Below are 26,192 nucleotides of genomic sequence, written 5' to 3' on the forward strand. Positions count from 1 at the left end.
ATACTTGTTTTTATTTCTCTGGTAACTACATTTAAAATTCACACAATACCTATTTAGATAATACATGACCTCCTAAAGTCTTTTACTATCCTGCTTTACCCTATCTTTTAGCTTAGAGATGAGTTTTCTTATACCCCTTAGTGTCATCGATAGTCTTCCACGCACCTTGAACAGTATTCCCCAGTTCAACACAAAGGAATTACTTCAACAAATGGAGATACAACATTTTTCATCATCTGAGTCTCTTACTGGTGCAGCTCTTGTTTCCTCCTGAGCACTCATGCAGTAATTAACTTCCTTTGAGCTATCCCTACTAATAAAAGGATTACAGAAAGATTTAGAAGTGTAGCGCTCTCCCTGCTTGCCATATTTATCACCCAACTCCAAAATTTAGCGCTGCAAAATCATTGTTCATCTAATACCTAAATCCTTCAGCCTCCCAGTGGGCACTCAAGCATATTCAGTTTCTGCTCATAAAGTTTCCAGGATAACTAGAATCGGTTTCTGAGCAGGACTTCCTTTGTCCTGCAGATGAGCAGTTACATGCCTAGTAATAGATAAACAAGACTTTTGTCTATTTCACCTGCAGGGTGCTACCTGCTAAATGTTCACAGTGCAAAGTGGAACCGCACAAAAGAAAGTCACCACAGATGGCAGCAATGGCCTTTTTCTGCTCAGTTCCTCAGTCATCTGCTCTTCTGCTGTTTCCAACAGAGATACTGATCCATTCTGCTCTGTTATCCCAGGAAAGCTGAATCTACCTCTTTCTTCTTAAGGGTATGATTCTTTAACCATAAGGATATCACTGAGAGCAGTACTGAAACTTACCCTGTGAGAAAATAACAATTACCTTGTAGCAAATTTAGATAAAACTGGATTATTTTTGTCCTTTTTTCTCTACATTGTTTCAAATGTTATAAATCCTTGTATTTTTTAGGAGTCATGGTTGTTAAGGAACTTTACTTAAAATATTCACTGTATTTCTTTCTTTCTAGCTGTCAGTGGCAAAAAGATCGAGGGTCTGTATACAAGGATAGGAAAACTATGCATCTCATACAGCTATTTCATTTTTGAGAAGCAAAAACAGTAAAAGCCTTTCATTAAAACTGTTGTGGGAAAACCAGTCTTGACTCAGGGAATTTCACTTTATTTATTGCCAATTCACATAAACTTTTAATTTCGGTATTCAGTAATTCAGTATTGAGAAGCGAGACATAAACAACTGAACGAACACTTGAGGAAACACCTTTCCTCCCTCTTCCCCATGCTCAAATTTAGTCCACTACTTCTCCCCACTTTCCTCCCTCTCTCCTACCTTCTTCCTAGTCTCAATTCCCTTGTTTCCACCACCTGCATGTTACACTCAGGCCCTCCCAATCTCTTCAGTGAGCCAATGGGTGGCATAGGACATCGGTGTCTGGTGTGTAGCCATTTCTTTCTGCTACTCCTTCCTTCTTCTTTTCCTCCACTGCTCCTTGCTTCTTAATGTTTTTCTGCCCTGGCATGGGTTCTTCAGAGGGACTCCAGTCCAGCATGGAGTGCCTCCTTCCAGGAGTGCACCTCCATCTGTGTCCTCAGCAGCGTCCCCTTCTACTTGCCTCCTCTGTCTTCTTTCTCCAAACACATCTCTTCACTTTGGTCTTGTGTGTCCCTTTTTGTGTGCCCTACTGTGTCTCCTCTCACGTACCCACTCCTTTGTCTCCTGTCTTCAGTGGCTACTGTTCTTTCTTAAATACATATGAGCAATGATACCAACTGCTCTTCTGTGTAGTTGAAGTTTTGGCACGTGGGGACTGTTTTCACCCATTGACAGCTGGCTGGAACCATCTGTGACCAGCACAAGGCAGTTTATAGCTTCCTCCCACATAGGGCACTCCTTGAAGCCCCTGCTACCAAACCCCTGCCATTTACGCCTAATAAAAAAAACCCAAATTATTATATCTTACTGACAGAAGTTTTAATTGTTCAGATTAAGAAGCCAGAAAGTAAGTACAAGAAGGGCTGCTCGTAAACCAGTTTGAATTTCTCAGTGGCTTTCTGTTCACAGGTAAGTTGGAAGAATAATTGGAAAATGTAGTTACAGGTATTTTGACTGACATTTTTACTCTTGTAAAACTAACTTATTTTTCCTATTAGGTCAAATTTCTCAATAGCACAGAAATGTCAACTAGGGACATCTCTGATATGGGCATTTTCTGACCCATTTTTCTCTTTTCAAGAACATGGAGCATCTGTCATTGGACTGTGGATTCTTCTGTCATTTGTAAATCCAGAGTAACAGCAGTAGCATCCAAGAGAAGTATTTTTAGTAGTCTGGAAAAGTTATTTCCAGGCCACTACCCTCACTGATTGTCTCAAATTGGTTAATTAGTGTTTAATTGCAATAATGGCCCAAAGAATTCCATTAGTTTCCAACTAAATGATTTTCTCCTGTGCATGTATGTAGGCCTCATTATCATCTCTGAAAACCACATGATCAGATGCCAACACATACAAAATTTCTTATATAATCTCTGGTGTATGTTCTTTGTAGTGGGCTTAACATTTCCCTTTAAAGGGTCATCAGTTTGGCTTCTCTCTGCTATCTTCTATGCCTGCAAACATAACTGTCATAGTGATGGTTATTGTACAAGTTTATTATTAAATAGTGATGTAGCAAATCGGTATTTATTTAAACAGAAAAATTCATATAATTTTTTATCACCCCTCAAATTAGCTACCTCTATTTCAGTTAGTGTAGCTGATCTCTTTATGAATATCACTTAGATTTTCAAGAGAAATATCATATAGCAATCTCATATAACTGCTGTGATAAATGTTGTTCTCAATGGAGCTGTTTAATAGTAGAAGTGCAGCTAGGTATAGGAGAGAGAGCACAGCACTGAGCACTTGCTGGTGAGCCAAAGACCAGCTGCTCATCAGTGGCCTCTGAGCACAGCTGCCACAAGGCTGTGAAGAGGAATCGTGCTCCCTTCATGCAGCCATTGGGGAACAGCAGTTTTCTTGCTTCTCTATCCACTCAGATAAGACAAAGAGGTGCTGATAACCTGTGAGAATACAGGATTTGGATACCCAGGTTATGGCCTCTGGAGGATACTTTATCTGATAGGGGAGCACTGCTGTCTTTTACAGGATGAGTGCGGTAGGTGCCCACGTAGGGGAGGCCAAAGATAAGATGTGTGGAGTTCCACTGGCTTCAGAGAGCCTGCTGAGCTTCCAGTGATGCTGCAAGACATACCTGTTCCCATACATGAGGAAGGAGAAATGGTGAGATGGGAGTGTATGTGCTTGAGCAAAATAATAACGTTTACTTGCATGCGGAGTAAACTTTAGGGATCCACACAATAGCTATGTCAGGCTTCATTCCAGCCTGATTTTGATTAGAAAATTTTAGGCTTTGATTTTCAATGGAACTAAGAGATTGGGTTCCATCATACAAAGGTTTTATGGTTTTGTTTTTAGTAAAACATACTCTGTATGAAAGAAAGCCAGATGGTGAGCTATGTACTACTAACAACCACTTTTCTCACCATGAGGTCTGTAGGATTACTTATTTGACCTAGTATTTACTTGTTGATGTCTAGGAAAACTGGCAGATCAGTTGGCTCTATTTTACTCTTTTTCTCTCTCTTGCTAAATTATGCTGATAGCTGTGCATTAGGTATTTTCTAACATCATGTCACTCCCTCACAAGGAATTTCTGTAGTTAGCACATGAATATTGTACCACCTAGGTCCATAAAGGCTGGAGATTCTTACTCAAAAATGTGAATACTACTCAGTCAATGAGAAGCTTGCATTACTATGTGAGCCACACTTCTGCAATTTGGGAACTTTGATATCTGTATATACGAAAAGTAGTTACAGAAGAGGAAAGGCTGTTTTACGGGTGTATATACCAGTAACTTAAATAACACATTTTATCAGGCTGCTATTAAATTTTAAGTATTATAAATATATATTAACTTAAATCTATAACATTATTATGTAGCTTTCATACTTTGACCATTGGTAAAATTGATGTTTTTCTTTCCTTGAAATCATGTGTTTTTTTTTTAAAAAAAACACGATTTTGTTCAACTGAATATGTTTATGAAACACTGTCAATAGATGGTATTTATTTTCCTTTGTATTTTCCTAAGCTGATATTTAAAATAAACCCTATAGAGGGAGCTCTTATACCAACCATTATCTTTTCTACCTGGTATAAGCACGAGGGGGGAATGCAGCACTTTGGATAATAATTCTAAGACACAATACACAGGGCTAAAATGTGAAAATGGTTATTTTTCAATTCCATTAAAAAAAGATTTTTTTTTCAAAATAGTTGGCAAACTATTTTATTACACTGCCTTTACCAAAATGTTGATTAAAACTGAAAAACACGATTACAAGTTTTTCTTGTGTCCAGTATTCATAGGATCATTGAAATTAATGAAATATGTCTGGTAAAAGTGAATAAAGCCTCCAGTCTAATTCTTATTTTAACTTAAAAATTTTAGTCACATATTTACAACACAGCAGTACTTTAATATTACTGTCAACAATGTTTAAAAATACACGTTGATATATAATCTATGGCAAAAAGAAGGGCTGAGTTATCCAAAGAATTTGATATACCCTTTTAAAAAAGTGTTAGTTTGACAAAGTCTGTGCTTAATTGTAAGGAAAAGTACAGCTTTACAAACAGCATCAATAATTGTAAAATATTGTAAGATAAAACAACTATCTCGACACAGGAAAAGCATGTATGTTTTAGATGTATCATGTCAACTAAAGGAAAATAAACCTTCGGAAAATCAGAATAAAAACACTAATTCATAAAAATCTGCCTTATAACTCATATATGCACTTCCCATGAAAATGAATTTAAATTGGCCCAATAAGCTCTGGAAAATCACTGTCCAAAACATTACTCTGTAGATTGTCTTTTAATTTAGTATCAGAAAGAGTGCAGTTTAGAAATATACAGCAGATACATAAAACGTCGCACAAATGATCGAGATAGAAGACCTATCTCAGAGATTATATTTCTTCTGGTGGAAAAAATACTGCAGAGGAGATACACTTAATCCCCTTAGATACTAAGGGCAAGAGGCAAACAGCCCCTGTCATTACGGCTTATGTACAATAACCTACTGAATCTGCCTCTGCTTTTGTATCTAACACACACTATTTATTTCTTCATCACATAACCATTTATGGTTTATCCAGACTTGCTGGATTAATTTGAATGCAAGTAGAGAAGTCATCAAATTACAGTTTTATTCTGATCCTGAGAAAACATTCTTGTTTATGTTCTTCCCATTTGCTAGGGTTATTTTAGATTCAATAATGAAAGAATGCTATCAAGTTTTTTTTCTAAAATACAAGTGTTCTTGCAAATTGAGGTCATGTTTTAATATTGCCTGTCATTTTTTTGTTCTATACTAATGCACTGTGGTAATGTCATACAACCATGCCGCACCACACCTCTTGTGGACTTCCTCTGTCCAACCAGAGGAAGAGCAGGACTAGTTCTTTCTAGTAGATCTATAAATGGTTACAACTTGTTTTTATTGCATCACATTGCTGTTTTGAAGCTGTTGTGCTCCCCAGTGCTCTGGCAATAACAGAAACGTGACCAGATTTTGCTTAATTAGACCAGTGTAAATCTCCAGTTATTGTGATAAGGCTGATGGACTCAGTCTGGGTATATGGTAATACGGGCAGGAAAAGGACCCAATGCATTAGCTCATAATGGAGAGACTTTTCTAACTCCTAAGTTGATGGTAGTTTAGGTATTTCTATGCTAGTACAGTTTGGGATAGCTAAAACCATACCAGTAGGAAATACACTTCTCTTATTCATTCAAGAATATCTCATTAACTTAAATTATAAATTAACTTATAAATCAGGGGCCATGTATGGTTTGTAGATTATGCAGTATTTTGAATATGCTGTTCTTTCATTTTTATGGCTCCCCTCTTTCAGAAATACCTCCAGAGGCAAATTTATACTATCACTTATTTTATTAAAATCATCTGCTTTTTTTTTTTTTTTTTTTTTTTTAAGATATAAAATTCTTTTGGAAACTCCCTATAAGAGATGATTACTACAGAAGCAATAACTTTGCCTTTAAAATGGATTAATTAACTGCCATGTTCTTTACACATATTTTGTAGTGATTCTTCCACATCTCTGACCTGATGTTATCAAGAAAACAAGTATATATCAATCACCGTGGCTTCGAGTTGTTCGGGTACTTTGCAGCTTATTTGGTATTTGCAGATGCTATTCAGAAAACTTTTTTTTTTTTTTTTTGAAATTGTCAGAATTACAGACTGAAATTTTCTAGACTTTCTTCCCCTCAGAAGTGAATTTTACTAACTGAATTAACTCAAGATGTGGACAGAGGAGTAAATTATCACAGGACTATCCAAACTACTCCATTAGAGAACACATTGATTATGAGTACCTGATAAAACTTCTTGATTTTGAGTGTAACAGCACTGATATAGGAAATTTTATTCAAACTTTAGGTAAGGCTAGCTAACCCAAACTAGTATTTTGGAAATACTAGTTTCTTCCTGAGGAAAGACAGCTTATTTCTGGAACATTTTCTCACAATTATCCTAAAGCAAGTTACTTCTGGGCCTTATGTTTTAAGATGCCTGCCTTAGGACAACTCCATTTATCTATCCATGGTCCTAATCACAGTGCATCTTGTAAGGATGAAGTTACACAGACCTCCTAAATTGCACAAGAGTCTTTCTTGCAGCCTTCCTAAAGTGCATCATCCAATGACATTCAGACATACAGTACTGCATTATGAAATCATGTTCTTCATGAAATAATATTAAAAGAACATATATAATAGCATTTAAAATCCCTGACACTATACTTCTAAGCACTCAGAATTCCAAATGAAATTGCACATGTATCTTTACTTATGCTTTGAAGTACTAGGAGATTTTCAAATGAACACAGGGCTTGACCACCACCTTTGCAGAAGCTAACTCTAAGCCATCTTTTCATTCTCCTATTTGGCTGGTTGTCCCTCACCTTTAGGGAAATCCATCAGACCTCTGCATTGGCCAAAAATGGGCTGAGTAGTGTCTCTTTCTCTGTACATAATCAGCCTCCCTATTGAGAAGAGGTGGTGTCAAGTGAGACAAAAGAAATCTTTGAGTTAGCTCTCATTTCAGCCTTGCTTAGCTCTGCTTTAGTCAGACCAACAGTCTGACTCACAGCCTCTAATTATATGATAGACACAACTAAATAACAGATAAACCCAAACCATGGCACAGACCTTCCACAAAAGATCTGTGATAACTGGGAAAAAAGTAGTCAGATGAGTTAGTTGATGATGCAATAATTTTTTAAGCTTCCCAAAGAGATGCCTATTCAGCATCCTGCCTTGTCAGCATCTGCAGGCAGCTTTCAGATGAATATCTCTGATATAGTGAGTGCAGAGTCAGGTCTGTGCCAGGCAGCAGGCTCAAGCCCAATATGTTTCCATATTGCCTCTTACAACAGACTGCAGACAGCAGAAAGTCAGGCTGTCTGTGGATTTCTCCTTTGGTTTTAATCATGTTTCTAAATTCTTTAAACTGTCCCTTAATCACTTAGTAATCATTTATAAATTATTTATGAACTCAATTATTCATAGCAAAAAGGAGTGTTATGTAACAATCTTACTTGTTCTTAGTTATGCTGTATTGGCAAAGCTCAAATGCTAAGAATCTAGGCCTACGCTCCCATGTAGCTCCTTTGGTTAATAGGTTTTGTAGAAATTTGGTCTGTAGGCCTTTTGGAGAGAGAATTAATGTTTGGGTATCGTCAGAACAAGTATCTCGCGCAGGATGATCTAGAAAATTTGTTCTGATCTGTATGGACAAGGAAGTCAGGTTTCCCAGAAGTGCTTGAAAAAGAATTAAATGCTTCAGGTATTTGGTGCTGTATGATCTAGGTCGCAGCAAAACTACTAACATATGGGCCTTAGAAGGGACTCTGCCTCAGGCAAGTGGGGCCAGCTGCTATTGACCATCCACAGGACACTAAATCAGATGAGTGCTTTGATTTATGACACTTCTATTTTCCCATCTTTCTGTCTTCAACACCTACTCTGAGTATCAGTTCTAAGAAGATTTTCCTAAAACGCAGTGCATAAAGCACTCATGTGGTCTGAAGACCTGTTATCTGTGTTTGTGATGCAAGTTTCTGGTTTTCCACATTTCAAAATGAGAAAAATGGAGCAGATGTGAAGAGAGAGTAAAATGAGAAACAGTAAGGAACAATGTATTTATATTTCCTCGGAAAAGATGACAAAACACTTTGGTTGGTCTAATGCCCAGTTGAAACTAAAGGGAAAATATTCTATTAGCTCTAGAGGATTTTGGATAAGATCCAATTTGCCTTTAAAAATATTGAAAAGTTCCATACATCCTCATTATTCCCTTTTTTTTCTTGTAGACAAACAATGTGACTGCTAAAATCCTTAAATGGGATGGTAAACAGTCCATGAAAGAGATTACAGTTGTTCAGAATAAGGAAATATTTGGGATTCTGGATGTATCAAATGCTCCTAGCAGTGCTTTGAACAGGTACATTCTTCCATTCTGGAGTATTTATCTTTTTAAAATTAAATATCAAAATACCTCCATGTAAAAGCCTTCCAACTGAAAAAGAAATCTTGAAGTATCACACAGCCCCAGCAGATATTTCACAGATCAAATCCATATGAGTTGTTAAGTTAAAAATCACAGCTGAAAGACTGGGAGAAAACTTGAACAAGCACCAAAAAAGGAAAAAAATACATAAGCTTCTTGAAACCTTTGAATTTATGTATAGATAATGAAATTTTAAAAACCATCTGTTGATAAAATGTGTTTGGGAAGCAGTATTTTAGCATGAAGAACTTCAGGTTACTTTCACTTTGGATTTTTTACTTCTGCTTTAGTCTCCACTTTGTGAGCTGGTGTTCCTTATTTTCCTCTCTGAAATGCCTGTTTCTGCTTGGGGAGCAAACGTGGCTCCTCAAAGTCTTCCTCGGGCACCCAAAATCCTGCACTAGCAAATACCCAGATGTACCAGTCATTTCCATTTCTTGAGTGATGCAAAAGGAACTGTATCTACGCTGCTTTGGGGAGACCTGGGGGAAAATAATGCCCAGACTTTGTGCTCCCTGCGACTTCAGGGCCCCAGCAGTGGCCGGCTGTTCTTCAGCCTGCACAAAAGGACTGCCCCCTCAGCGTACAGCCCGCCTCCACATTGCTCAGTCTAAGTACAGGCCTATGGTTGCAGCTGTCACACTGTCCTAAAGTACCCTAATCTCTTTTTTTTGTTTGTTTGTTTTTCTTTTCAGTAAATGCATAGGAGTAGTAACAACTCCAGAACTGTTGGAAATAACTGGAGGCTGCTGTATAAACAAGACACTTTTCTGTTTTACCATTTAACTTTCTCATGCTGACAAGGTTATGAACAGCACATTTGCAACTATCTCTCCTGCCATGATAGATGGAGATAGGAAGTATCAGCTTTTCTTTGCTCACCCAATAAATATAAACTCATTTTCTTCTGCTAGGGCAAGGCACTTCCTTCAACAACTCTGAACACATCATTTAATATATGATAGTATTTGAATTCTTATGCCAAATCTGCTGGCAGTAAATGTTGTTCGTCGAGAAGGTATTCATAAGAAAGGTAAGAATAGCAAGGTGAAAATGGGACAACGGAGGGGAAGGGAAGACGCTCCAGAGAAAGATTGTTCATGTACAAATAACTGAGTATATTATTCCTCTTACAGTTAAAAATAATATAGAAAATATAAGTGTAGATCTGCAAACATATTCAGGAAAGAAATGATATTAAATAACAGGCAGAACTTCAGCCAAACACTACAGTGTAAATTTAATTTAAAAACCTGAATTTAAACATTATTTAATTGACAGCATTGGATTGATTCCTGATTAAGGAATGTTTGTTCAGTTGAGACCTTAATGCGTAGACAATAGTTTAGAATATTTAATTACTACAAAACAGAATTACAAAGCAATTAGAAAAACCAAAACAGATTTTACACACCTTATAATAAATTTTGACTCATTTGGAATTTTCCCTATGTGAGCCTGACAAAGCTAAGATCTCCCCTGGTTGGAGACTGATCTTTCAAGTTGCTGCTGCTGCTGCTGCTGAGAGCAGTTATCCTTTATCATCTGGGGCCCAACATCTTACTAGAGCAAATCTCCAGGCACCAGAGAGGTGATTATAAATAAAAAGTCTTTTCTTAGATGACTCTGCAGGAAGTCTACCACTTGAAAGGGCAGGACAGAACATGGATCATGAGAAGGAGATGCAGTTAACTGCATGGTCCTGCACAATTAACTTAGGATCTGCACTGACTGATTTCACTGAAGCACAGAATGAAAATTATTTTTTTCTGTCAGAGGTAAGTGTTTCAGAATGCAGAGAGCTACTGACAATATTTGGATTAGGAAGATTTCAGTCCAAAATTTAAAGAAGAATTAAGAAATCACAAGCAAAAACCAGTAAATGCGGAATTTTAAGAACCCATGTTAAGGTCTTTTTCTAATACACAACTTCAGTATCTCAGACTCATGTTTCTGCTTCCTTGAAGATACACAGATATTTGAAGGAGGAACAGTCTGACATTATGTAATGCTTTCTCTATTAAATAATTTTAAAGGTGCTTTAACTTTAAAATTTCAGATTATTTATATTCTAGGGCTTTAAAAATAATGTTTCTTTCAAAATAATTTCAAATTTTAAAAATAATTTATTTTATTGGGTTTTTATTTAAAATTTAATGGATCCCTACTCCCTTTTCTCCAGCCCTTCCTTTGTCAAAACATTTGTCAAAACACTATCTTGCTTTTTAATTTTTCATCTTTGTACTAAGTTACCTCTGTCCTACTCTGTGTGAACATATTGCTAAAATAGTCTGGATTTATTAGAACTTAAATGAGAATCAGAAATACATTTTTTAAGACAATATAATCAAAGCTATACAGAGCCAAGGTAAGCAGAGCGTTTAACTCTAATTGCAGCAATATGCAATTTCTCATCAAATAAAATCTCATCAAATCATCAAATCAAATAACATTTAAGAAAATGACCAGGAAAGAAGCACTTAAAACCCCTGAGTAATTCTCAGCTTTGGACACAGCTGTTACAGTGGAGATCAATGGAAGAAAATCACTGTCATATGCTGGTGAGACAGATCTCAAAGCAATGGATCTAAATGGGACATGAGGGAGCTGTTCTTACTGTCTTGTTTATAGGAATGGTTCTTTACCAGCGCAGCAGCAACTCTAAATTACATCTGTGAAGCTAGGCACAAAGTTACAGTCTACATTTTTTCAACAGATGTGCTTTTCGCAAAATTTTGCCAAGAAAGAAATTTTCTCTCAGAAATACTGAAATGTAACATTCATTTTCGGTTGGTCTAACATTAATTTTGAATGCATATTACCATGGTGCCCCTCATTTTTGTGGGTATATGGTCCTTAGCAGACAAAACATGATGTTCTCCATAAATGTGGTGACAAGATAGAGAATTCAGAGAAATGAAAACCATGATGCTCCGTATGAAATGAAGTCTTGCAGAGAACAAGCTTATTGAAGGTATCAAAGTACCTGTCCTATGGATTCCATGGAAGGCAACCAAATTAATATCAGTGCTATCCAGAATGGTATACAAATGCAGCTACTTTTGAAAGTCTCCTAATTATCTGCATTTGTTGGTCCTTAAATACCTTCACAAGTTCAGTTCTAAATTCCCCTTTAAAGCACCGCTTACAGATATAAGTTAATATCAATGAAGTTTTTGCTCAGGAAAATGTTAACTGACTTGATTCCATTTGTGATATGTGAAGACACATACAGGAGGTGTTCACTGTTGTAAATTGTAGGGTTTAAAATTCCATTGGATAACTGAATAATCCTTAAATTCCACTCAACAATTTAAGATCAAATTTAAAGAAAATAATTTAGAATCAGTACACATCAACTGCTTCTTCAGGAGAAAGACAAGATAAAAATATTTTCTACATGTGTCTTATTTAAGAAACAACATAACAAAATAGAATATTTTAATATTATGCCTTCACAAAATCACAGAATGGCTGACGTTGGAAGGGACTTCTGGAGATCCAACTCCCCCCCCCCACTCAAGCAGGGTCACCTAGAGCATGTTGCACAGGATTGCGTCCAGGTGGGTTTTGAGTATCTCCAGAGAAGGAGACTACAAACCCTCTGGGCAGCCTGTCCCAGTGCTCTGGTACCCTCACAGTAAAGAAGCTTTTCCTCATATTCAGACAGAACTTCCCGTGTTTCAGTTTGTGCCCATTGTCTCTTGCCCTGTCACTGGGCACCACTGAAAAGAATCTGGCCCCATCCTCTTTACACTCTCCAGCTTAAGATACTTGCACATATTAGTAAGATCCCCCTCCATCTTCTCTTTTCCAAGCTGAACGGGCCCAGCTCTCTCAGTCTTTTCTGAAATGCTACAGTCCCCTAACCATCTTTGATTTTCAGCTCTCTGCTGAACTCACTGCTGTAGCTCCATATCTCTGTTGTTTTGAGGCGCCCAGATCCGGACACAGTACTCCAGATACGGCCTCCCCAGGGCTGAGTAGAAGGGGATGAGCACTTCCCTCAGCCTGCTGGCAATTGTCTTCCTGATGCAACCCAGGATGCCATTGGCCTTCTTGACTACAAGGGCACATTGCCTTCTTTTGAAAGACTAAAATATGAACTAAAAACACTAAGTATTTTTAAGCCATAGGTGTATCAGTACACCTATTTAGTAGGTGATTAACCTAAAGCATCAGAGGGAGGTTGAATGAAAGATTTTCAAGATTTTCTAAAAACTTTTTATGAAAAAACATTTATTCAAAAGATTAATTATTCTTGTTAATCATGTTTATTATGAGTGTCTAAAACCAAAGGTAGTAGGGCACTCTTAAATTCTGTGAGCATTTCAAAATTCTTACATTCGGTGTTTCTGTAAATGTACCTAGTAGCTAGATTCTTGGGCTGATTGCTGCATAAGAAAACTGTTTTCATAGAAGAAGTCTGAAATTTCTTATGTCCAAGTGATAGCAGATATTCTGAAGAAAGGACAAAATGGGTCAAGAAAAGAACATGAAGTTAGAGAATGGTTGCAAAAATGTCGAACTGTCTAAAAAATGTCAGCATGTCCCGATGCTGCAGCATTCTCAAAGGGACGCTACCAAACTAATTTAGCCCCCAAATCTGTCTGGCCACATGTATTGTTTTCTCTCACTCCAATTTTGTTATTTAAAAGGTTGGCATAACTCAAAACAGGCGGTTAGGACAGAGTGGGTATTTCAACTATTCCTACAGATAAACAGGCTTATCTGTGAGTGGAAAACTCCATGATTCCTGAGTCAGTTGGATTTAGAGAAACAACACCCTCTGGAATCTAAGCGGGGTGGGATGCTGGACATGTGCAAGGTAGAAAAGAGTCCAGCAGAGACCTTCAAATAGGACAGCACCTCACTTCTTGGTATCCATTTCCAGGATTGAGTTTGGAGCGTGGGATGATCTGAATGCAGAGGGCATGTCAAAATGGAACCCAAACCGCCCTAAACAAACAGCCTCCTCCAACCCTAGACCAAGAGACTGTAGAAGTTATGATTCACTAGGCTAAAGATGCAGAATGCTGAAGTGTACTCAGCATTCATGTAAGTTCTCTCTGCTTCCCTGAATCTTTCTGTATTTTATCTGCATACAATACAAAATACAAAAAGTGGGATGGAAAAAGGACAATATACAAATTTTCCTTACCATCAAAAAAGTGCCTTAACAGTCTTCAGTGTTTGCCAGTGCTAGCACTGCTTGAAACAGGAGCAGAATGCAGACCTCTACACCGTTTTGCTCTCCAGTGCCCCACACTGCCCACTGGGTCGGATGATGGCAGCAGGTCCCTTTTGTCCCTGTAGTTGCCAAACTGTTTCAGATCACGTAACAGGAAAAGCTATTGTGCTGTGCTCTTACCAGGGAGAATATGCCTACCTGTGGGTGTCCTCGAATATGAGGCACAGCCCCTGGCAGCTTGGGCTTTTCTGTTAGAGGACCCCTCACAAAAGAGGCAGCAAACCTGTCTGGCTTACCTGACGTTTGCAGTCCTTGAGTGTCTCAGAAGCAGCACTGCTGCACTGGGAGCTGTTGGAATGTGCTGGTGGAGCGTGAGGTGGAAGAAAGGGACAGATAAGTGACTCTGACAAAGATGATGTCTACCCTGCTTTCATCTCTCACTTCCACTTGTCTGGAAGTCAGAGCATTCTTCTAGGAGGTAATGTGCAACTGCTCTAGAAATTAAGTTGACATGTTAATTTTTAGTTTAAAAGAAAGTGGCAGTTGACACTGCGTTTTACGAGGAGTCCAAAATTGTCAGTGTGTGTTAGGCTCTAAGGATGCTCTGAGTATGCCGATGAGATCAAGCTCCTCTGAGTATGAACAAGGAAGAATGCCTCTTTCCTGCCTCCTGATTAGGTTTAGCCCTAAACAAGGTGCTAAGACTCTTCTACTTTGTCAAAAATTAAGTTATATTGTGTCTTTTCAGATGTAGAACTTTTCAGGCTTTTTAGGATTTCTGTTCTGGAGAAAAGGGAAGGGAAGTAAATGCTAAATTCAGTTTTAGGTATGTTTGCCCTTTACTAAATTTGGCTCCCAGTTATGAAAGATGTATCTATATAGAGAGATATTAATACCCTGTATCTTTAAGTGCAAACTGCCTATTAGAGAACATTTTTAAAGACAAGGTTACAAAGGAAAAGTGCATCTGTGGAGGTTAGCTATTTTGAGAACTCTAGTTTTAGTAAGTAACCTTGTTTTCTCCTTCATTATTTGCTTTCTGAGTTCTCTTATTAAAAATTGAGGCATCAGACTTAAATGATTTTTTTTCTACTTGCAACTTTTATATTTAGTAAATAGATTTTCTTCTCAACAACAGAACACATCTTAACTCAGTTCCGTACAAAATCAACCTAGCTTTTTAGGGTCCCTTTCCATTGTTCTAGATGCAGAGGACTTGTACAATTAGAGATTTTTTTTTAAAAGGAACCCAGCATGAGAACTCTAATTGTGAAGATTGTTACCTTTTTGAGAGAGGAGTAAGCTATGTTATACTTCTTGTGCACTAGTTTGTCCACAGAGAGTTGAGTACACAGTATATTCACATCTGAGCTTACATCCCCATGTGATTTGAACCACTGGAACAAGTACAGTCTCTGATATACAATATTAAGTCTGGAGTAATTTCAACCTGAGAAATTAGTGAAGCTATTCCAAAGAAAGTGGAACAAACACGGTAAGAATTTTCGCACAGAACTTGATATGCTTGCGTCACAAAAAGATGTGAGTGTTTAAGAACTATGCTAAAAATTTACAGAAAGTGAAAGCAAGAGGCTTTGTATGATGAAAATGCTCAGTAATGAACTTGCTCCAGATCCTGAAAGTTCTTCTTTGGATGGAGACAAAGATCTCACTGATTTTTCTCACACTGAACAGTCCCAGTCAAGTCATCAAGACTGAGTAAGGTACTGCTGAGTAAGGTACTACTCAGTAATTGTAAGAATAGAGGGGTCTGGCCCACCAGCTTATACGGAACTACTCACTGAGATGATTTTTAATATATGCCTGTAAGTACAAATGGCAAGTTTTTTATTTCCTGCAGTTTGCAGAAGCAGGCAACCTAGACATTTTGTACCTTCTTAATATTGTCCTTAAGGTCAGAGTTGTCCTCTTACTGTTTTGAAATTTCTGCAAAATTTTGGCAAAAACTATATGAATTTAGGGAGCATTATGTCCTTGATATATCACGTATGAGAGCATTGATCATCATATTTTTTAATTATGATTTAATTATGAATTAATTGTAAGCATAATTAAATTATGCTCACAACAGGCCACATTTTGGTTATCATGGTGCAGCCTCTGTGAAGCTAATACTTACTTTATTTTCAACTTTTCATTTGGCTCTTAAAACTATGCTAACTGTAACTGAGATAGGATACAGGGATAGTGCCTCATATTCAGAACTCAAAGGATTAACTTTATCATTGCTCTCCCCACCACTGGCATAGGCAGTTAGAGAAGGAGTGCAATGGCAGTGATTGCAGAGACAGCTGGGGAGGGCAGACATCTCCATAAATGCTGCATGATTGATATCTAGCCTGGGGAGAGCTCTAGTTTGTTGCTCTATCTACTGGCATTACCTTGTTTTGATTCATGATTATAAAAATTCTTCTCTGTTGAACTGAGTGTTGCTGTGTTTTGTTTCGGCTAAGCTATACCACCTGCCAGGAGCGCTTTACTTAACATCGTAAGTTAAACAGTTAAGACAGTTTCTATTATGACTGTCTTAATGCTGCTCTCATTAAGTTATAAGCCTGAAGTCTCCTTTCGCTTAATTTCTCTTAATTCTCTTAACGCGTGTCTGATTTTGCAGTATACTTTTTTTGTTTGCTTGTGTGCTTTAAAGAGCAGATGCTCATTTTAAAATGCTTTAATCTGGAGGCAGTTCCCAAAAATTTTAATAAAAAATCAGCCACAACTGGGTGTGACCAGTCTTTTAACACAACTGATTTAATATTAATTAGGTCTGAGAACTTACCCTCTATTGCTTTATGAAAACATCAGAAATTTACTATAGATTGCAGAAGAAAAAAGAACAGCAGAAGTGAACTAGAAGCATATACTTAACGTAATGCTATGGCAGTGCTTCTATATACTACAACAAAAACTAGAATGCAATCACGATGTGATTTTTAGGTCTACCTCCCTAACTTTTCTTGAACTAAGAACGTTTAACAATTGTATTATAAAAGTAACAGACGCACCCCAGTGCAAAGTAAGGAAATTTCATCTTGGAATATTCCTGATAAGAAAATTAAGGGTGACTATTGTCACAGGTTGGAAGGCATCAACTATAGCAGGTTACTAAGGACCATGTCCAGTCAAGTTTTGGATATCTCCAAGGATGGAGGTTCCATAGCCTTTCCAGGCAACCAGTTCCAGCGTTCAACCACCATCACAGTAAAAAACATTTCTGTCTTTAATATTTAAATGGAATGTCTTGTATTTCAGTTTGTGCCCATTGCCTCTTGTGCTGTCACTGGGAGAAGTCTGGCTCAGCCTTCCTTTCAATCAGATATTTATAAACATCAGTATGATCCTACCTGAGCCTTCTCTTCTCCAGGCTAAATAGTCCCAGTTCTTTCAGCCTCTCCTCAAATGATAGATGCTCCAAGACCCTAATAATCTTAGTGCCCCTTTACTGGACCCACTCCAGCATGTCCATGTCTTTCCTATATTGCGGAGCCCTGAACAGGACACAGCATTCCAAATGTGGCCTCACAAGGTATGAGCAGGGGGGAAGGATCATCTCCCTTGATGTGATGGCAACTATTCTTAATTCACTCTATGGTGTTTTTGGCTTTCTTTGCCGCGAGGGCACATTGCTGGCTCATGTTCAACTTGGTGGCCACCAAACCCCCAAGTTCTTTCCTGTCAAGCTGATTCCCAGCCAATTGGTCCCCAGCCTCTACCGGTGCATGGAGTTATTCCCCTCCAAGTGCAGGACTTTGCAAAACTAAGCTGAACAACAGAGGGCAACCCATTTGAACGTTAGCTTCACAGAGATGTACATTGTCCTATACCCCTGGGCAATACCCTCTACATATACATGAGAGTATCACAGACATATGGCCAGTTCTAGTTTCAGCATGCCAAGTATCTGCAGAAGTACTTGTGTTATGTATCCATACCACGTGCTTGAGAATATGAAAGGGACAAAGTGTGTACACAGTTGTGCAGACCTGTATCTTAAAATACAGCTTTGAATTTTCTTTCTGTTTACCTCCTTAAAATAGTGCACTTCTCCTATACAGCTCTCTATTTGATGACTTCTGATCTGTAACACAGTCGGAGTCTTTACCAATCCCATAAAGCAGACCCTCTTCCAGAACAGACTGACACTTTTTATCTTCTTCATCTTGTCTCAAGTGTTTTTCCTCTCTTTTAGATTTCCTTCGGAAAAAAATCATGCTGACTCCTTCTCTTGTTGCTTTAGTCTCTCCAGGTTGGACCACAACTTCTACAAAGATGCACAGCATAATTCCATTGAGATACTTAATTTCTAGTGCATTTGTACAGTAGAAAATGTAATGGAAGGACCAAACCTTCGTCACTTTTTTCAGAAGATAGTCTCATTAAAATCACTACAAATTTTATGTAGGACTATGGTGAGCAGGAACTGAGCTGGGATTCTGAAATGCCAACTCTGAAAGAATAGCTCATCAGCTAGAACTAGAATACTTCAATTTAAAATATTTTTATTTCTAATCTTTATTCCCTAAAAGCCCAAGGTAGTTTTGGTTGAGAAAAGAACTAAAACCTGCATCTGCTCTTTGATAAAACTTCATGCATTTCTACAAGAAAAATACATAACAGAGCAAGTTAAGAAGAGGGTCTAATAGCTATGAAGACCTATTAGGTCAGAGATAGAATTTGAAGTTCTTCTTTTCAATAAACTAAATCTCTTTTTCAAATTGAATTGTAAGGATTTAAAACACATCACAGTGTAAAGATGTCATTATTCATCCTCAACATTTTCTGAGTAAAGACTTTAATACTCAGACAAATACTGAAATCTTCTATGAGAGCTCGGATCTGTCACATATAAATTGTTCCTGTGCAGCCTCTGGCTCAGGAAACACTTAAACTACTGACTGCTGGGAAGTGGCAGGCATACTAGGGAAGGCATCATGTTATACACAGCCTGTTTTTTATATACTTTTGTACTAAATCTCTGCTACAGGCTACTGTCAGATTTGGACTAGATTGAGTCATATGGTTTAATCCAGTGAAGATTTCTTAAGGTTTTATGTTTTCTTGCTACTTTTTCATTATCTCCTTTGCTCTTCTTTCTGTCATTAGTTTTAAAAAGCTAAGGTAGTTCTCACTTCCTCCATTTCCCTAACTGGATTGCCTTTTCATGGCTTATCAGTGTATACTTTTTCCACAGCTACAACTGAAGCCTTCTGTTCTTGTTCGTTTTACACCACTGTTCTACTCTCATGTCCATTTAATATTCCAAAAGTGATGTTCCTATGATCAGTGTTTTCTCCTCATGATTTCCATCTCCTTCGGTTCCTATTGCATTATCTGTGTCTGAGCAAAGCGCCTTTCCCAATGCCAGTGAATCTGTTCTTGTTTCTTTCTGTCCAAGTCTTTGCACCTTTCTTCTTTGTTACCTTCCCTGCTCAGATAGAACCAGTGAGTCATGAAGGGAAATAGGTGCCTTTTCTAGCTGCCTGAATGAGTAGTGCAAGAGGCTCAAATCCTCGTGTATTCAAATAGGAAGCATAAAAGGAAGCTGCCTGCTAATTTTCCAAGGAGGACATCAGCGCAAACAAAATTAATGGACTTAATGTTACCTGATACAGTGATGCTGATTTCTTGAAAGAAACTCAAATGTCCCTGCAACAGCTCAGGTCACTTAGACACTAAGTGAACATTACTAATGAGCTTAACTAATAGAATGATGATATGTAATGAAATTTTATAGTCTAGTAATATAGTTAGCTAATTGTTATTGTTACTCTGTCTGGGAAAGCAATAGGCAAGGATCGCTATCCTTTAAGAAGCTTTTGAAGAAGTGAGATGGAATTGGCTGTGTCATCCAGAAGCTCACACAGTGCAATGCTGCTCATTTTGAACTAAAGCAGAGAACTAAATGGGCCTTTGTCATATATGCTGACTCTCAGTGATACACCAGCCTCCTGACCATTTAATACTGGAAATGATTTAATACCATTCCTGTCTGTAAATATTTTTCTTCCTGATACTTTTTCTTCTTAGCAAATCATCTTCTCATTCCAGATTCTGTCATATGCATTACATCACTGTCCCAGCTGACTTAGAGTGAACTTCCAAGTCTATTACTCCTCTCCTTCTGTTTGTTTTCTAAACTGAATCCTTGCTGCACCTCCATCTCCCATCTTTCATCAAAGATACACTCAACAAGTTAAGTTGGCTCACACTGCTTCCCTCAGCTGTAGGAGGGTGAGCATGTGAAGCACATCTTGAAAAATGCCTGTCAAACTAAACAAGCAATTTCCAGAGGGTTTCTAACACCTACCAGTTGTTATGGATATCACGTTATTATCACAGTTATTTAAAACAGTTTTAGATTAGCTAAATGTCAATCTCATAGCAACTGCACAACCTTCAGGACATCTTTGTGTATATGACAGACTCCCAACTGTGAAATGATTACCTAAAAAAGCTCTGTATTTCTAAAGAAGCATATATCTATGGTTTCCTTTCCGGGGGGGGGGGGGGGGGGGGGAGTTTGGTTCTGCTATTTTATGTATTATTTTCTTTTTGAATCTGAAAATGAACAAGATCAAATTTACTATTGTTTATCTGCTTATTTGCATATACTCAGTGCTGCAGTGTTCAGGTAGCACATACTGGTTAAAGATCTTTCGATTTTTTTTTTATTTCTCACAGTATTTAGAATTTTAAAAGCATGTATTTTGTTTGTGGAACAAGTCAAATGTTGTAACATCAATACAAGAGTTTTTGCACAAAATCATATCAGAAAAAGTTGACAGTTCTACAAAAAATAACTAGTGGGTTTTTTTTTTGTTTAGTTTGTTCACATGGTCTTCCCTTATGTTTCTATGGATTTCCTATAAAGTAACCTGATGAAGGAACTGCTAGGGGAAATTTGGCAGCACTGCCAAAAACAAACCATTTGTATGCCACTGGGCGATAGTTTATGTTGAGCAACGCAAGCCCCAAAAGCTCTGATGAACTCTGGTCAGAGAAAAAACACCCAGGATGTACATCCTTCTGTTAATACAAATGCCAAATGCATTAATCACCATAATGTGAAGAAGCCACTAATACATAGACTTTGTCTGGGTAGCATGACTTCACTTTTTGTAAGATATCCTTTTTATTTTTTTGTACTGAGACACAGTCTTAAGTATGTGATGATACATTCTGTCACTATGGAAAGAAAAGTATGCAATATAACATAGTAATGTAAGTCCACTGGAGGATAAATTCAAAAATGATATGCTGGGAAGGCTTTGATCCTCATTTCAACACAGCTAAAGATTTTGAAAGATGTAGAATTTAAACTTGTTTTCACAGTATTTCTTTCCATTTCCCCCCTATGTAATTCTCACCCAATTAAGTATTTTCTCCTCAAATTTTGCTAAGTCTGTGGTTGTGCTGAATTAATTGTCTCTAATTCTGCAAGCAGGTGATACACCCAATAGTAGGTCATAACGTTAAAACTGCAAGATTTGGCAGAAATCTATTGCTATTTTACCTTGAAGTGCAAGTGATACAGAGTAAAATCCTGTGCACCTTACATAAAAGCATCCAGTGAAATAGTAAGATACCATCTTGGTAAAGGTAACAGGATTTGACTCAAAATTATCAAAAGGATATGAATATTCTGTAGAATTTGTGGTCATACATCTCTCTAAAACAGAAACATGACATGTTAATGCTTTTTCCCAAAGCCACCTCTCTTACCTTCAATATTTAGCAAAGATGTGCACGAGTACAGTTTTATTTAAACATAAGACAATTCCTACCCAGAAATTGCTGCTAGTTTTTGATGAGCCTGATAGGCCATCTCGCATCCTCGGGTTCGAGTCTTGTGCATTTCGGCATGTAGAGATGGACAGGTGACTGAGACATCCCCAATGGAAATGACCAGCTCCCGGTACAGAGCCACCTGGGTATTGAACTCCTGGACAAGCTAAAAAACAGAGATGATTTGCTAAAATGAGACATTGAGCTATACTGACAAAAACAAACAAGTTTTTATAAAAGCATGCCTAATCTGAGGCTAATTCCTAATCTAATTCCTAATCTAATTCCTGCTGCTCCTGATTTCATGACATACAGGATCAACCACCTAAGATCTAGCAAAGGACAAGGGCCTTCATGCCAGCTGCCTATTCTGTGTACTATAAATGTTCCTTTGCAGGAAAGTAGTATTTCTGCTTTTAATCTCTGAAAGTGTTTGAGTTATTAGTCCTAAATATTAAGCACACAAAAAAATCCCAGCTGTTTTACTGGTAGCATGAGATAATTTTTTGCTATCATAAAAGACAAAAATATCTCCAGAAATGATTGCCTTTGCTCCTCCTGCTTCCTGATTAACAGCACATTTAGGGACTGGAATTTAGCATTTGCTTTTACACTGGAGATTTTGCTAGTTTGCTTTGTAGTGATTTCTATTCTGTCACTGGCCTCTAACCCTGATTTCAGGCTTGAAATTGATCCGAAGTTACTGGCTGAGAAGGTGTGCTAGATAGGCACTTTCCAGTTAGTATTCTAGAAAGTATTTTTTCCAATAAAAAGGACAACAAAGGAACAGCAAAGAAGTAAATCCAACCTTTTCACAGAAATCTTCTAACATAAGCTGTATGCAGATATGTGTGGATACTACCAGATAAATGGGTAACGTTTACAATGATGGTAAGATTATTAGTGTTTAGTCCCGCACGTGGGACTATAAGAAACAAAGCATTTGCTGTTTTCTGAAAGAAAACACAGCAGACTCTTTGCTACCCATGGTGGTGGTAGAATGGTAGGTAGGGAGCATTAGAGCAAATATGCATTTATCTTTGTTTTGCTAATTTGACCTCATTTTCCAAACTATAAAAATAGCCAAAGCAGCTGCTTATAATTCTATAACCATCATTATCCCCAGGAGCTCAACATATCCCAGCATACAAGCATGTTCAAAACCTTCGTTTGGTATTTGGGTTCTATCAGATCTAAAAATTTTTAAGTCAAGTTCTCAGATTCTTAGAAATGGAAATTAGGTGCTTCCCCTGCAAAATTACATTCTGGGTCTTCATACGTCCCACTGCAATTACTCTGTATAACTCAGTACCAGTACCTGGACCCATTTTTGACCATGCTTTCTTAAATTTCATTTTGAGAGTAGTGAGTGAATAGGTTTCACTGTTTATGGAGCAGCAAAACAATCCATTCCCAATGCATTCTGGTTGGTACATCTGCACCAAAAAATAAATAATAATAATAAACCCTCCACTACCAAACAAACAAAACCGTAGATATACTTGTACTCTGCTAAAGGTGGTCTGCGTCTCTGTAGCTTCTGAGAATGCATGTAGCCAAAAGAGAAAAAAAAATGCACTACTTTGTGTAAAGGCATAATTATTCTGCATTGAGAAGAAAAAAGAAAATCCTCACATCCTGCAACTGGTTACTGATTGAGCCAGACGCATTTTGCCACCTCTCACTTGACATCCGCTGTTTAAATAGAGGACACATTTAACCACTACGGCATTGCCAGGGAAAACAAAATGAGACTCATCTAGCAGCACTGAAATAGAGAACAAGAAAAAAAGCACAGGCTTTATCATCTCCTGAATTGCATCTTAACAATCCATCTCTAAAACGTATTTTATTTCTGATCAGTGAATTCTACTGGATAAAGAGTGAAGAACCCAAGCTGCCACTGCTGTTTAACTGTCCAAATTTCACTGCCTGGAATTAAAAAATAGGCAGGACCTAGTAGGACCCACTTGTTGGAAATATTTATAGCCCTGCTGTGACAGCTTTTATTCCTTGGTGATCTGGGAGTTGCTACCAATTCTGAAGTATTAGAGGGGATAGCTGCCAGCACAATTTGCAATATAAGAAAAAAGGATGCCAGAATTCAGCAGAACAGCAGTAGCCAGTATGTTTCCAAAGCTATTGCACAGAGGTGTAGCATGATCCTTTTTTTTCTTTTTTTTTTTTCTTTTTTCCCCAGGTAAAGTAGTAGCAAGTTCACTTGTTTCGCATCTCTGCGACTGGTGAGAGGTGCAGTTTCGGGCCCCTTTTCCAGCTGTCAGACACGCGGTGCACGTCACTGGTTTGGAGGAGCGTGTCAGGATCCAAACACTTAGCGCACGAACGGAGCAGAATGCCACACCATAACGCGAGGGGCCAAAAATAATATAGACGCAGGTCCCCGGTCTGAGATTTTACACTGCAGCCAGCTGTACCGGGCAGGCTGGAAGCAGGTGCTCACAGAATTTCGGGGCCTCAGATCCCGCACCCTATCTGAGAAGGCTCGCAGGGCACGAGGAGGGCTGCAGCTGCCGCACAGCTAGGCGGCAAGCTGACAGCGTGCTGATGCAGCAGAGCCGCTAGCTACGGCGCTAGCCGGGCTTTAGCGGGCGGCAGTCGGGGGCCAAAGGCGGCTGGACGTGCCGACAGGCAGCCGCGGGCGCCGGCAGCGCCGCGGGGAGGCCGCTGCCCGCTGCGCGCCGCGCCGCACCCGCGCCCGTCCCACGCCGCCGCCGCCTCTGAGCCGCCGCGAGTCCGGCCGCAGGGCAGCACCGCCGGCGGGGACGGCGGCTTTAAAAATAGTGCAACTGCACGTGATGGGAATAGGCAAGCCGGCGGGGGGCGGCACGGCCGCCCGCGGCTAACATGCATGAAAACGGCAGGAATTCAGGCGAGCCCTGTTGTTTTACCCACCATTTTGCAGTCGTCCAGGGCTCTCTGGGTCTGCTGGGCGCTCTCGGAGCCGCTGCCCCGGCGTTCAGCGTCGCGGCCGCCCGGCGGGCTCTTGCTGCCCTGGAAGATGGAGGCGGCGGAGCGGGGGCGCTTCCTGCGCCCGCTCGCTGCAGCGCTCATGCACACGCATCCGCCGCGCGGAGCCGCCCGCTGCGCGGGGCCCCGCGGGCGCGGGCAGCGCCTTCGGCGGCGGCAGCGCCCCGCGGCCGCGCCGCGCCTCCGGCCGCCCGCCCGCGCCGCTCACAGCGGCGAGCGCGGCTGCTGTCGGCGGTAGCCTGGCGCCGGCGGGAGAGCCGCGGGAGCGGCGCGCATCGCGGCCGCTACCGGCGGCGGAGGCGAAGGGGCTGGCGCCTTCCCTCCTGCGGCAGCATGTCAGTCCCTGCAGAAACGCCCAGCCGGCGGCATGCTCCGCCGCCCTCCTCCCGCAGCCGGGGGGGCGGCGAGCACGGCCCTGCGCGCCGGCCGCGGGCTCCCGCGCAGCGGCCGCCCGGCGAGCCCTGCCCCTGCCCGCCGCCGGCGGGGAGCCCGCCCGCGCCGCCGAGCCCGCGGGGGCGGCGCGCACCGGCGCCCTCGCGGGGCGGGAGCGCGAGTGGGAGCCGCCCGCGCCGCGTCCCGCCTCTGCGCCCGCCGCCCGCTTGCAGACGGTAGCACCGCGGCCACCCGACTTTTGGAGAAGTTGATCACTGGTCCTCAAGCCGCTTGCTTGGCAGGTACTTCTGTATTCAACCAAGCCGTGGTTCATCGCTTACATATGTTTCCTTTCACGGGAAAATACCACAGTTTGGGGCCCTGCACAAGACCTTTGGAAGGGCTGGTGCCTCCATGCTGTAGGTCGCATTTGTTCACTGTAGAAGGTTAAATCACAACCGGCTGGAGAAGTTGTTCTCTTGCTGCTCCAGCAAGACTAACACTGGCGTTCAGCTGGATGGTGCGGGCAGCCCCCCAGGCCTGAGGCAGCTCTGTGCCTTGGGATGGCCGCGGGGCTGTATATGCGCAGCTCACGCCCTGCTTCCCATGGCCCTCGTGGACCCTCTGCCTTAGCCAGGCTGCGGCAGCCCCAGGGCTGCTCCTGTTCCTCTCCGTGATGGGGTAGCTAAGGTCATTCAGAGATTTACTTCACTTGTGTTATCCAGGGACAATTTTATATACATTAAATTGAAGCTTTTTGTATCTCAGTGTGTCATCTTTTATGTCTGTAATGTTCTTGGTACCGAAGAAACACCAGACATGACACACATGGAAACTCTGTCTTTCCACGGAGCCTGGATACGCTGAAGCTGGTGCTCTGGAAGGCAGAGGACCTGTTCGCAGGCTGCACAGAGCACTACTGTAACGCAGGCAGCCCGGGATCTACTGGAGGTCTGGACACGGCCTGTCTTGTCTATTCCAAAGCTGTTTTTAGACATTTCCTACTCTTTTCCTGAGAATGGAAGCTGCTGGATGTGTATTAGTATCGATGGGTTTGCAGCACTTGCAAACACTGTCATTGCTCTTAACCAAAACGCAACTGACCTCGCAATGCTGCTCCTGTAAACATGCTACTGGATCTTCAGCACTCAGAGCAGCAAGAACTTGCAGCGTGCAACTGCAAGG

The 26,192-nt window shown here is 40.1% G+C and overlaps 1 protein-coding gene across 2 annotated transcripts in view; it reads right to left on the reverse strand.

Annotated features, from left to right (window-relative positions):
- Positions 1 to 24,772, reverse strand: part of RGS7BP (regulator of G protein signaling 7 binding protein) — a 42,668-nt gene extending 17,896 nt beyond the window's left edge. The window contains exons 1-2 of one of the 2 annotated variants that reach the window (XM_062599731.1): positions 24,561 to 24,772; positions 21,647 to 21,813 (exon numbers count right to left, since the gene is read on the reverse strand). In XM_062599731.1, the coding sequence (XP_062455715.1) occupies positions 21,647 to 21,813; positions 24,561 to 24,719 (326 nt within the window). In that variant the 5' untranslated portion in view covers positions 24,720 to 24,772. Of the gene's footprint in view, positions 1 to 21,646; positions 21,814 to 23,282; positions 23,361 to 24,560 lie in introns of those variants that run through there. The other variant, XM_062599733.1, reaches the window with a different exon arrangement.
- Between the last annotated feature and the right edge of the window lie 1,420 nt (positions 24,773 to 26,192).

The sequence above is a fragment of the Rhea pennata genome, chromosome Z, assembly GCF_028389875.1.
Source record: "Rhea pennata isolate bPtePen1 chromosome Z, bPtePen1.pri, whole genome shotgun sequence".
Lineage (NCBI taxonomy): Eukaryota > Metazoa > Chordata > Aves > Rheiformes > Rheidae > Rhea > Rhea pennata.